The sequence below is a fragment of the Simochromis diagramma genome, unplaced genomic scaffold (assembly GCF_900408965.1).
Source record: "Simochromis diagramma unplaced genomic scaffold, fSimDia1.1 OVJJ01000557.1, whole genome shotgun sequence".
Lineage (NCBI taxonomy): Eukaryota > Metazoa > Chordata > Actinopteri > Cichliformes > Cichlidae > Simochromis > Simochromis diagramma.
Window position 1 is genome coordinate 2,990,048 of NW_024387156.1, and position 10,849 is coordinate 3,000,896.

Consider the following 10,849-nt stretch of genomic DNA (forward strand, 5'->3'; position numbering starts at 1 on the left):
GGCCATGTTAGGGATGTCCTCTGAGCTTCAAGGATTACTTGTAAATACATTGGCTCTCATTTCCTGTTGTGGGTGTCATTTACGAACAGTTCATAGGCACAAATGTCCGCATAAATTATGCATACAAACATTTCATGGAAAAATCAGTTATTAATCTGTTATATTTTCATACCTGGAATCATTTGAACTTAGCAAAGAAATCAGTAGCCTGGCTGCCTTAGAAATCTATACACAAGCCTTTAAATTTACCACCACTACTACAATAAGCAGTAATAATTATATTTATTATTGCCTTTCAGTCATTATTTACAGTTTTCCAAAGTACCATAAGCCACAAAATGCTCAGAATTAAAGTTAAAAACAATGAAGCCTACAAATGAAGCTAACTAACCTGGAGGGCATACAACAAGTTTTGGAAGGACATCCAGCACCATATAGACAACTTTATTAAAAGGAGCTGGTGCCCCAAGATGAAGTGAAACTCAAAATACAACAATGCCACAGAGCTCTCAGGCCAGAGTAGTGTAGCCTCAGTCAATGGTTTGTTTGCGTTCAGGAATTTCAAACCAAAGAACGATGCTCCTCACTGCATGGAAGAAGACAGGGATACTCCGTGGTGACTGGAGGACACATTTTGAACATGATTAACCCACAGAAACTCTGGCAAAGAGAGAGCCTTAGGCACCAATAAGGAGAACGCTGTGGGAGAGGGAAAACCGCCTCCTGCCAAACTACATGTGTACAACAGCAGGCTGGTAATGTACAGCAGCGCAAGCAAGGGAGCAGAGGATTTAAAGAAAAGGGGATCCTGATTCATCTGGAGAAACCAAATGGACCTGCTGCACAGGATACCGCAGAGGTGAGACAGAAGAGGGGTTGGCTGCAAGCCGGGAGATGACAGCCAACAGAGTCACCAGGAGACGATCAGAGAGACTGCAAAGCTTCACGGGGCACCACTAAGTGACAAGATTGTAACTGAAGGCAGCAGGTTGAACTAAATGCATTACAGTAATGAGGAACTTTGTAAAAGATGAAGCTAGGAGTTAGAAAACTCCATATCAAGTAACGAACATGCTGACTACTATTTATGTGGAGTAATGCCATAGCTAATGTTTACTAGGTGATCGTTAGTTTAACAAAACAAAAACAAAAACCTTTTCTAGAACGATCGCGTTTCCTTGGCTCCGGCACGGACAGAGTTCTGGTTCTGAAGCTCTGGTGGGTGTGGAAATACTCATTTCTAACAGAGTACATTTCCAGATGACGTCTGAAGTAAGCAACACCATCAGCTGCAGTTTTAATAGAATTTCCTGGGAAAACTTTATTTGTGGATTCATAAATACTAAAACAAATTGTTCATGAGACATTTTACAGAAGAGGAAAATATGACACAAAAAGTCCATCAAACACACAAATCTGACCAACTCAATAGACTATCAGTTCATTAACACACTGAGCACACCATTCAAACTTTAATGGTTTTTAAAAAGAAACCAGGTTTCCAGTAAAAAAAAGAAAATAAAATCGTATTAGCAACAGTCCTGAGCTCCTTGAGCAAAGCAAATTCCACTTAAAGTTTAAGAGGTTTGTTTAGTCTGGTTTACACGGTGTCATAAGAGTTTGGGCAGCTATCTTAAATAGTTTAGCCTCCAGCATTTTTCTGCATCCCAGAGAATTGCTAGGACTAAAGACGGCAAATTTCCAGTGACAGCCAGTGTCCATGGAAACCAGGACGTCTATCAGACCAGCTGAGAGTACCTAGGACACACCAGGCTTCAACTATCTATAAAAGCTTAGTGCATATTACAGTTCAATATGGGGTTGCTTTACTGGTGATGTGGGCATCAGAAGAGTTTGGGCAGCTGTCTCAGGCGGCTCAGGTCCAGGATGTTTCCCAGTGATCCCTCTGTCTGACGGAGGTTTGCCCTGACAAAAGATGGCTGCCTGTTGGAATGGTTCTTTTTGTCACTGGTATGTGGTTCAGTGTGGTTGGCTAATAGCTGCATTTTGGGGCGCAGATCCTGGATCAGCTGACTCTGTGGGAGGAACCTCACATTCACAGCTTCTGTCAGGGGCTCACGATCTGATGTCTCCTGAACTCCCACCTCCTTTTGCTCCACCTCATCTTCGCCATCCTCTTCCTCGATCAACCCATACTTTCTCATGTACTTTCTGGTGGCCAGAGACATGTTACTAGGTGATGGCAGAGAATCACTGGTGGAGGAGGGAGTGAAACTAGAATGAGGAATGTGGCCTCCCAAGGACAGCCTGCTGAGCTGAGAGTCACTCAAGTAGTGCAGGGCAATGGCGTTGGCCTCCAGGCTCAGATCCACGCTGCCTCCTGGACACAGAGCGCTGGCTGTCGGCTCGGAAACACTCAGTCTAGAAAGTACTGCTGCCGGGTTGATGCTGGCCAGAGTGCTGACAGTACACAGAGAGAAAAACAGTCATAACATCGGCTATAAACTTGTTGTGCAGATGCATTACATTCCAACACTGACAGGATAAAGTGTAGCAGCATAGTTAAGATAACGCAGACCTTTCATCTACCTTAGTGAAATGCAAATTCCTCGATAACTTGTGTCTTATCTGATTTAGGCTGTGCATTTGAGAGTTACACAGGGGAGTCAGGCATCTCTGATTTGTTGCCTTCAATTTCAGAGTACACAGTGTGTCCAGAGTTGTATGCAGTGATGAATGTAACACTGTAAAAAAAGCCAATCAACCTCAGTGGGAGTAGAGTTTAGGTAGCTGTTCTGCACATGGCGTTTAAGAACATAACAGTAAAAAAGTAATCATATCCCTAAAATGACACAGAGCTTTCAGAAAGATATCTACTGCAATTCAATTTATTGCCCACTGCTTTGTAATGCATTACTGTAAGATTCAATTTGACTAGAAAATCTTTAGAAGAAAAATAAAACGGTGCTTTCAAGGAATATTGTTAAATGTTCCGTTTCTAGTCCATACATCAGAACAAGATGGACCATGTGATTCAAGTGGTGAGATCACTTAAATTTCGAGAGAAGCTAACTGAGTCTCTAATAAGAGAATAAATGCCATGCTGAGGCAGACATTTTCAACATTTACATGGATATTTAAAAAAAAAAAAAAAAAGTCATTTACTAACATGGAAAAGAGACCTAATGTTTATTAATCCACATTTCACCATTTTACTCTTTTTTTGCAGTTGACGATGTCATATTGTTCTTTGTGATATATTTGGTTTTAATAATCAGGAGGAAAGAAGCAGCAGAGAGGCGTATAAGACTGAGACTCTGTTTCCTGGTCCCAACACTGAATAGTCACATTTTAGGGGGGTTTAATAAATTTAGACAGATTTCTAGAAATGAGAGCAGCTTCATCCAAAGTGGGATGAATGCCATCTCTCCAAACAAGATCAGGTTTTTCCTGGAAACTTCCCAATTATCTGTGAAGCAGACATTTTTCCGTACACCACTCAGAGAGTTAGCAATTTCAGGAGAACGAGCGGCTAAACATGTCACTCCTGGTCTGATTGGGGACCAGAGAAAACTTCACTGAAATCTGGATTCATGAACCTGTACCTAAGTTCAAGCGGCAGTCTGTAGTACAGTTGAGCAGGCTGCAGTAGGAGCCTGCAGCTCTAGATGAGTATTACTTTCATGTTTAAGGGTGGCGCACACACATATCCGTGTGTGAGGCGTTTCAGTACCTGGCAGTTTCCACAGCTTTCTGATGGTTTTTGCCAGACTCTGTCAGAACGTCTTCGTCTACGTGGACTCCGAGCTGCTGCAGCTGCCGCAGTGTAGCACTGACCACCGGGTCTTCTACTGGACTCTGCTGCTGCTGCTTCTTGCTGGATGAAGAGGACGACATGGACTGGAAGGACTGAGAACAATCAGAAACTGCTGACAGACTCCTCGTCCTCCTGGATTCGTCCTCCACTTCCTGTTTGCTAGGTGACTCCTGAAGACGACTGGTGAGTTGAGTCTGAGACACAGAGCAAAAGTAATTATCTTTATATGACATGCACAGTTCTGTCCTTTGTACCCAGAGAACCCTGTGTTAATTCATACTGACCAATGGAAAGGAAAAAAAAAGTAGTTCAATTTGGAATTAAAGTGTAATGATACACAATCTTTGTGTTTTAGGTTACTTTTACTGAACAGTGATGTCCTTTGATTGATCCTTGTGGGTTTTTTTTTTTCCTGTTAATGTTTGACATATTATGTTTTCATCAGGAGGAGGAAAAAAAAAAAAAAAAATCAAGGAAGTCTGTACAATGAATCCTCCAAAACGCTGCCCTACACCAATGACTGGCAACGCTTACCCAGCAGTGGGCAGTGCAAAGTATATGCAGCCTAGAGCATTCGTACCTGTGCTGCTGTGTACCTGTGCATTAAAGCACACTTTAAATACATTATCTCTCCCTGCCGGTAATGAAACTTCTACGTGCATGTCTATTTAACGTTTTAGGAAGGCAAAGGGTGAAAGTGGACACAGTCTCTATTACACGTTTTGCTGTGATATTGGTTTGAAAAATTTCTGCAACGTGGCTTCTCTCTGACTCTGGAGGCTTAACCCTTTTCTGGATTCAACAGGTGAACACATTTTTCTAAAGGGACCGGTACTTCTGTAACGTCATTCTACTCAGCTCAGCAGTTAAAGCGCTTTTTACCAAAAGTCTCATTCACCCAGTCACAAAGAGATTCATGCAGTGCTTTCTGGAAAGGAAGGGTCTATTCCTATCATTCTGACTGCAGAGTCAAACTGTTACCTTTTATTAGACCTGGCATCAAACAGGTTTGCAGATACTATTTTGTCTCACCATGAGGTTGTGGTAGAAGGTGTGCTGTTCCTCTGTTGGTTTGTACATGCTGAGACTTTCTCCCAGAACTGGACTGCTGATGTGGAAAAGAGCAAAGGCATTGGTGAGATAGCTCCACAACAGCAGTTTAACTTTTCGCTACATTTCAGTAGCACCACAGGTTTATTCAGTGTCACTGCAAATCAAACCATCAATTTACAAAAAGAAAACCATGAAAGCAGAAGTTAAGACCCATTAACTGAGTGGATTTATCTCAGTTGCACGAGGTTATGTCAGTACTTCTGCAGTACAGAGAAATTTGAGCTGAAAATAATTTGTTTCTTTAAATGGCACCTGGTCTCACCTGTGCACACCAGGTGGGGAGCAGGGAGCTGAATGACCTCTGTCACTGTCAGCACTACCCGCAGGCCTGATGAGTGATGATGAAGAGTTTGAGGGGCTAGAGGAGGAAGATGAAGGTGGAGACTTGGGTGTAGACAGGGGCCCAGTAGAGGAGGGAGGGTGCACCTGCTCTTCCTGATGTGAGGTGGATTGTGCAGGACTCCCCCAGAACAGACTAGCACCTGGAAAAAGAGTGATGGGGAAAAATGGTGATGATGTGAGCTATAAGCCTCTTCCTGGTGATTTGACTGCTCAGTAAACACTCACCTGTCTCTACGGCGATGCTGGCCACACTCATGGGTGTGTGTATATCGCCTGGGGACTGGTTAGAGGACTGAAGCTTCTTCTGAGCCTCCAGGAGTATCTGGACCTGCCCGATTATCAGAAAATATTAACTGCAGCAAGGATGCAACGACGTTAAACAGTACTTGTTGAAAATAGCCAGCAATACTATCCACAGAAGCCTTTAAATACAGCCACAGTTCCAGTTTCAGGCCTCTTCCTGGTTCCCTGTGTGCCAATGATAAGTCCTTGTTCTTGTTCATGACGTATATATTCTGGTTGTGTTGTGTGGAAAGAGTACAACTGTTACCTGAGCCTGCAGCAGGCGCAGCTGGTGCTCCTGATGGAGGAGGAGCTGGTAGGTGTCTGGCGGTACAACTCTACCCGCCTGATAACAGCATTGATTCATACAGGAGGGTTGGGAAAGCCAGGGCGAGGGCACAGGGTCTGCTGCTGCATAGGAGTGTGGGAAGGAGGCTGGGGGTCTGCACGGGAAGGAAGGAGTAGGAGGGCGGACAAGTGTGCAGGGAGGAGAGTAGTGGTGGGTGGAGAGGGGAGTAGAGACATCAGGGTTGAGGGGAGCTGGGTGGCTGGAGGAGTGTGGAGGTGAAACATGTTGATGAGATGGAGAGGGGGCAGGGCAAGTGAATGATGGAGGAACAGACCGAGTGGTGGGGGCAGGAGGTACAGAAAGAGATGGATGGTTGCTAGGAGGAGGAGGAGGAGGAGGAGCATGGATGAGACTAGAAGGAGAAGGATCATTATGATAGGACACAGGTGAAGCAGCAGGAGGGAGACCTGGGGAGGCGATAATGGCGGTACAGTTGTAGGGATGGTTAGAGCAGCAGTTGCAGGGCTGCTGTGGGTTGGAGTTGGGGTTGGGGGTGCTTTGAAGATAAGGAGGAGTTCTAGGGGCTGAAGAGGAGTTTCCACGTGGATGAGCTGGAGGCTTGCAGGCAAAGGCAGGATTGGGCTGAGTGCAGGTGAAGCTGGAGTCAATCAGCAGAGAGAGCTCAGGAACAGATGGCTCCACCCGCCGAGCCTGAAAGGAACAACAGATTACTGCAGAGAGAGAGACACAGAGAGACAGACACACACACACACACTTTTGGCTTTTAACACAACTTTATTTCCACCACATTAAAAACAAAGACCACAAAAAACCCCACCTAGCACAAAGTTGCTACTACATAATCAGCAACATCAACATGCACTAACCATTTACTAACCCCAACCAGAGAGGAGGAAGAACAAGAGGAAGAGGAAGAATGTTGTTTTGTCAGCAAGCAGGAGTGGGCACCAAAAAAAGTATCATATAAAGTGTACACCCACATTTGAATCAAATGTTGTGGATTTCTATTAACAAGGCTTGGAAAAAGGAGACGAACATGAAACATTGGATTTGCAAGTTGCGTGATGCACAAAAGTAAAGTATTCCCAACACCTGAGCCTGAGACATCCTAAGGGCTGGGAAAACTAATGTTAAATCAGCACATCCGCAGAACGGTCCGACCTCACATCTCACACACGTAACATTTTCCACATCTGAGAAAAACATCTCCACACCACCCAAACCACCCCAGAGTGTGTTAACGGAAGCGTTGACCCGAGCCCATTCTGTGACTGACCTGGTGAGCTGGAGTATGAGGGCTCGGGGACGGCCGTGGAGAAAGATCATCATCCTCAACTCCAGAGTCCTGATCAGTGACAGAAAGGGCAGCGGAGGGTGGAGGCGCTCTGAGGGCACAAACAAATCAGCACACGAGCATTAACACACTTTTTAGTCACCACTGCTAATTGTCTGACAAGTTCTAACTAGTTCATTGGCCTGCCTGCTGAAGGAGATCTGAGCTTCTCTGAAGACCTCCAACTTTCTGCTGTGATCCTCTGAAGTCAGCTCCACCTGCAGAGTCTTCCCATCCACCTGCACTGCCTGCTGAGCATACACAGCACAGCTGATCATGAGTGAATGACTGAGGAGGAGGAGCAAGAGTTTAAAACAGGTGCTGTGTTACCTGGTAGAGAGTGGCTGTGTGTGAAGCCGTCAGCAGCTGGCAGTCCAGCTGTGGTCCTGAGCCTCGACAGCGGAAGAACTGAGGAGCTCTGCGAGCGCAACCGAACACAACGAGGAGGAAGAAGCCACCGTCGGACAGCACTCTGAAACACAGCACAGCTGATCAGACACGCGTACACGTCCAATCCACTCCTTTCTGCCACCGTCACCTCACCTGTCCTGGAGGGTGGAGCTGAACATGAATCTCAGACACCAGGCCCACACCTGAGGGTTGTAGATGTGTGTGACTCCACTCAGCCAGCTGTCACGAGACAGGAAGCAGAAAGAAATACCCCCACTTAAGAGAAGCAAAAACATCTGGGCTTACATCTGGACTGTTAGAATTCATCTAAAAAAAAATAAAAAAAATCTTTCACATCATTTTTTCTCGGTACTCCTACTCAGAGTAGAACATTTCATAAAAAATACAAGTGCCTCTCATTAATAATTATAAAATTTAAATCAGAATTTCTTAAAATGTGAACAATTTTTAAAAGAACTCATACATCAGTGCTAATCACATCCCAAAAGAACTACCAGGTGATAATTTGGACTCCCCCCCCCCCCCCCCAGGCTTGTCTGATGAAAGGTGAAGCTTACAGTCCGACCAGCGGCAGGCTGGAGGCTTTCGGATCAGACTCAAGCAGCAGGAGCAACTTCCTGGTCTGGTCCATGGTCAGAAACCTGAAAAGAGAACTAAGACGTCAGCAAACGTGATCAGAGGCTGAGACGTGTGGTGATGAACTCTCGCTCTCTCACCCTCTCTGTCGGCTGCTGTCACGCCCCAGTGGTCTGCTTACGTTGGTTAGACTCCTGAACAGAGCAGTCGGGATGATGGGGACACTTCTGACCGGCTCCACTTCCACGCTGACAGACGGACTGATGATTGACCAGCTGAGGGTAAACGTTGCAGCATCACTCTGCTCACAGCAGGCCACATGCCCTTTGACCTTTAGCAGCTGAGACAGATCTAGAGTCTGTCGGCTGCTCACAAACTGCTGCAACACCTAAAACACCAACACACAGTCAACACAGTTTTGTATTATTGTTGAGTCTTTACCTTACAATATAAAGTGTCTTAAGGCAACTGTTCTTGTGATTCAGCCAAATCACAAGAACAGCTGAATTGAACACCAGCAGCTGCTGTGCTCCACCTAAAACCACATCTGTGTCAGTCTAAGCATGCATATGCCAAGATCATTGAAGTAAGAAGAGTTGATAATGTGCTGCATTCGCTGGGAAATGTTTTGTCTGTGTAATCTTTAGGCAGTTTCAAGTGGCCACTAGAGGAAGCGGAAGGGCTGAAGGGTAACAAACTCACCTTGAAGCAGTGATGGAGCTCGGCCTCTGATTGGACAACAGTCTCAGTCTGAGAGGAGAATAAACAGGGAACCAGGACGTCTCCAGGCAGAGGAGCAGAGGGAACCTGACCCGAGGCTCCGGCCTGATCCCGACCCGGGTCGAAGCGATCTAGGGTGATTGTGATGCCCTCCTCATCTGAACCACAGCAACACACAGAGGACGGACAGCTGGACTAAGGTGCTCGATGCCACAGACACATTTATAAAAGAGCTGAATCAGCATTCAGGATGAGCTGAAGTTAACCTCTGACCTGAATCGACAGAAACCGTTCCCAATAAGAAACAGTGGAGGCGGGGCTTGTTACTGCAACGGGCGTGACGATGCGCCAGACGAAGAGTTTTCTCTAATAGCACCAACTGAGGCTTCCTGCAGAGACACATACCTCATCTGTTGTCACTTAAGTATGACAAGATTATAGTAGGTTAAATTTGTTATTGATTCAGTGAATAAAATATAAAGTGTAAAAGTCTGTCATGTTTTTATTGCTCTACATGGTTTAAAAAAGCATCTTATTTTCCTTATTTTCACTCAAATGTGAAAAGTATCCATTCTTAATAACCATCTTAATAACTTAGTATGCAGTCTTTTCCTTCAGCAGACTTTTGCACACATTAGCAGACCACAAGCAGTGAGTCTAGATCTCAGCTACAATGTGCTCTCACTACAACAGTGCACAACCAGTTCTATTGATCAACAAGGAAGCAGTTACCTGTGTGAGCTGAGGTGAAGGCGGAGCTTCTCGCCCATGGGGCTGCTGTCCCACAGAGCTGATCTGGATTTAGGGAAACTCAGTGGTGTCCGAGGGTTCACTGAGTTCCTGTACACCACAAGAGATAAGATGGGGACACTCCAAAAACAGCTTTTGTTTTATTTATAACAAAATGATTCACATTTTAATCAAGTCACAAAAACCTAGTCATTAAAGAATGACTAAAATACAAGGATGACAAGAAATTTTATTTTTTGTATTCAGAGTCCAAGTGTCAAAGTATATTCTGGTCTTCTTCACCGATCTTGACATAAAGTTTTTAAAGAGCTTATTCAATTCACTGTTAAATCTAGGCTAGCTATAGCTCACGGAAACTCACAGACCAGTTCAGTTTATAAAGAGATATCTAGATGGTAAATTATATAGCGCTTTTCTACTCTGAGTAGCCCTCAAAGGGCCTTATACAACTTTCCTCAATCACCATTTTTCTACCTAAGTGCTTTCTATTTAACATTCATACTCCTAGAGTTGCCCAAATGGGAATGGGAGAATGGCATCCATGCTGATTGAGGCTTGGGGAAAAGAGGTCCAGAGGAAACTAGAGACTGTGGGTTTTCAGCAGTGTTTTGGCCTGGAAGGAAGATTGTTTGTTGTCGTTACCAAGCCAAGTCAAGTCAACACGAAAGTTACAACCTTCTTCCAGCTCAGAATCTGATCACCTCCTTCGCTGCTGTCATAAAGGGGAACACGCGAGGTTCACAGTCTGTGATATAATCCATAACAGATCAAACCACTGCTGAACAGACAGCTTTCATTTCTCTTGTCGTTTTTGGGAGATGGGGGTGGGTTATTAAACTATTACCTGCTGTCAAAGGAACGGGCCCTGTAACGGAGCAGCTTAACGACGACTAGCTGTGTGCTAACATTAACTCACCGTGCTCTCGCAGTCTCCTGGAACATTTCACACGGCAGACCCTGGAGGCTTCGCGGGTAGTTCATCGCTGTTGTCGCTGAAAGAAGAGACTGTGAGCGCTAAATTGAGCCTGCTGTTACCGACTGCTGGGGTATTTGCGTTAGCCTAGCGATCGGGCCATATTAGCGCCCTTGCTACCTGCCTAAACGTAACAAAGCTGAACTCTTCGGGAAGGTCACTGAAAGATTAAAAAAGTTCCAACCGTCCTGGAACAAATTTCTTGTCTGTTACTATCTTAGTAAATCAGGCCGCAAACAATCCGCAGAAAACACAGGTCGG

At 45.0% G+C, this 10,849-nt stretch overlaps 1 protein-coding gene across 4 annotated transcripts; it reads right to left on the reverse strand.

Moving 5' to 3' along the window:
- Nucleotides 1-287: 287 nt before the first annotated feature.
- stil (STIL centriolar assembly protein) lies at nt 288-10,849 on the reverse strand. Of its 4 annotated transcripts, none has more exons than XM_040048550.1 (16): nt 10,532-10,849; nt 9,598-9,705; nt 9,139-9,257; nt 8,848-9,023; nt 8,286-8,533; nt 8,127-8,210; nt 7,702-7,788; nt 7,489-7,630; nt 7,306-7,406; nt 7,102-7,210; nt 5,784-6,515; nt 5,459-5,561; nt 5,154-5,373; nt 4,811-4,886; nt 3,695-3,972; nt 288-2,421 (listed from the first exon to the last, which is right to left on the reverse strand). In XM_040048550.1, the coding sequence occupies exons 1-16, from the start codon at nt 10,594-10,596 to the stop codon at nt 1,845-1,847; spliced, it is 3,225 nt and encodes a 1,074-aa protein (XP_039904484.1). In that variant the 5' UTR covers nt 10,597-10,849; the 3' UTR covers nt 288-1,844. The 4 variants fall into 4 exon arrangements, with proteins under 4 accessions (XP_039904484.1, XP_039904485.1, XP_039904483.1 ...); XM_040048551.1 differs by having other exon boundaries at nt 4,811-4,883; nt 7,306-7,409; XM_040048549.1 differs by having other exon boundaries at nt 289-2,421; nt 7,306-7,409; nt 9,139-9,254.